The sequence below is a fragment of the Protomyctophum parallelum genome, assembly GCF_964188405.1.
Source record: "Protomyctophum parallelum genome assembly, chromosome: 21".
Classification (NCBI taxonomy): Eukaryota; Metazoa; Chordata; class Actinopteri; order Myctophiformes; family Myctophidae; genus Protomyctophum; species Protomyctophum parallelum.
Genome location: NC_139713.1, coordinates 18,580,778 through 18,582,598, shown reverse-complemented (window position 1 = coordinate 18,582,598; position 1,821 = coordinate 18,580,778). Strand labels below are relative to the sequence as shown.

At 45.0% G+C, this 1,821-nt stretch overlaps 1 protein-coding gene across 1 annotated transcript; it reads right to left on the bottom strand.

Moving 5' to 3' along the window:
* Positions 1-1,012: 1,012 nt before the first annotated feature.
* LOC310878744 (NADH dehydrogenase [ubiquinone] 1 beta subcomplex subunit 4-like) lies at positions 1,013-1,396 on the bottom strand (the record flags this gene model as incomplete). Its single annotated transcript, XM_083793120.1, has 1 exon — positions 1,013-1,396. The coding sequence occupies one exon, from the start codon at positions 1,394-1,396 to the stop codon at positions 1,013-1,015; it is 384 nt and encodes a 127-aa protein (XP_083649246.1).
* Positions 1,397-1,821: the final 425 nt, after the last annotated feature.

Genomic DNA, 1,821 nt, shown 5'->3' with positions numbered 1-1,821 from the left:
CAGTCAGTGTAGGCTCCTTAGGCCCAAACCACACCAAAACTGTTTAAGTTAAACCACACCAATGCAACTCATTGCAACTCAATAAGTTGCATTAGTGTACCATAGTGCACCTTTAAAAAAAACAGTTTTGACCCAACGCGACCCTTTGGTGTGGTTTGGGCTTTAGGCTCCTTGGCCACATGCTGAATCTACTAGGCTCGTTGGAGTCTTTGAGAAACACTTATGCCAGACTTTATGGTGCTAAAACTATTTTCCAATATGATTTATAATACATATAAAGTTAAAAAGAAAACTTTAACCAATCCGTTTTTGGTGTGTGTGTGTGTGTATATATATATATATATATATATATATATATATATATATATATATATGTGTGTGTGTGTGTGTGTGTGTGTGTGTGTGTGTGTGTGTGTGTGTGTGTGTGTGTGTATAGCACAAAATGTGACAATTTGTTTGGCTGAGCACGGAATGTGATGTATGATAAGAGAGCCCCTCACTTCACATGAGTGTGATCTTTTAACCAGGTGTTTGACTCGTTCTATATTATATGCAACTGCCCGGCTCTGCCACTGGAAAACAAGTTTATGAATGAATTTGTATGATTCAATTTCGTTTTAGCCGAGCCCTACTGTATCTCTCACCTAATGTAAATGTAATGACAGTAATACAAAAATGGGCTAGTAGGAGGACGTAGAGCCTTCGTAGTACTCCTCTCGCCCCACTGACAGGTGGCACCACAACCCGGAAGAGTATGCAGTGACACATATCACCTTCCCGCCTGTACTCGGGCCAATTGTTTAACATTCTCTTACGCTTCTGTTGCTTCTCCGGCGCAAGCTGTATTTTTCAATCACACTGGTTTCATGCCCGGAAAATGTAAACAGATCTGCAACGCATCAACGTTTAAATCCATTGGGCGCTACTTCCGGTTAGACACTCGGTAGCAAGTCTCGCTCGTCATGCTCTGACTTGTAGAACACACAGGCCGTCTACAGAGACGGAATGGGGCTCAGTAGGACAGCTTGAATTTGCGATCGAGGGTCCCGGCTTTGATCTGCTCTTCTCTGTTGTCTCTGTCCGTCTTGAAGGTGTAATAGAGAACAACAAGCGGCACAACGCCAAAGAGCATGCCCAGCAGAGACGTCTTCGTCGTGGCTCTGAAGTGCGGGTAGGGGTTGGTACGTGCATAGACCCAACGGGTCAGGGCGGGGTCTTCGATGAGCTCTTTCCTGTGCGGGTTGTTGAGTTGCAGCTGGTATTGACGCTTCAGGTTTGCCCGTATGGCTGCTCTCTCCTCTTCGGCACGTCGCAGGTCTGGCGACAAGTTAAAGTACTCGTCTGGATCTAGTGTTTTGGGCCGGGTGGCCAAGGGTGCTTCTTGGTAGTCTGCCATTGTTCAGATCACTTAGTGCAGTACCCGTTATTGGAGTACTTGGAGGCTAATCTATAACATCAGTACTATGACATCATGATGACGATCTCCATATTTGGGCATAAAAGGGACCCAGAGACAGATGTACGCCCGCACACACAGTGACACACACAGATTCTTGGCTTGATAGATTTCCGGAGTATCGATGACATATTGATGATGTCAGTCACCTCCAAGTCTGGGTGGGCATGGTTGCAGCCAGATCCGAGTCACTTTTACTTCCATTATCCCTCCATCTATAATTTTCGAGATGTCTGTATGTCATAACCCATAAAATAACAGATCTACAAGCTCACAACACACCGGCGTGTGTGTTAGTTTGGCTGGCCCTTGTGTTTCTTGCTACCGGTGCCCTGCTGTGATTTAATAATCTGTTTAATAAGTCT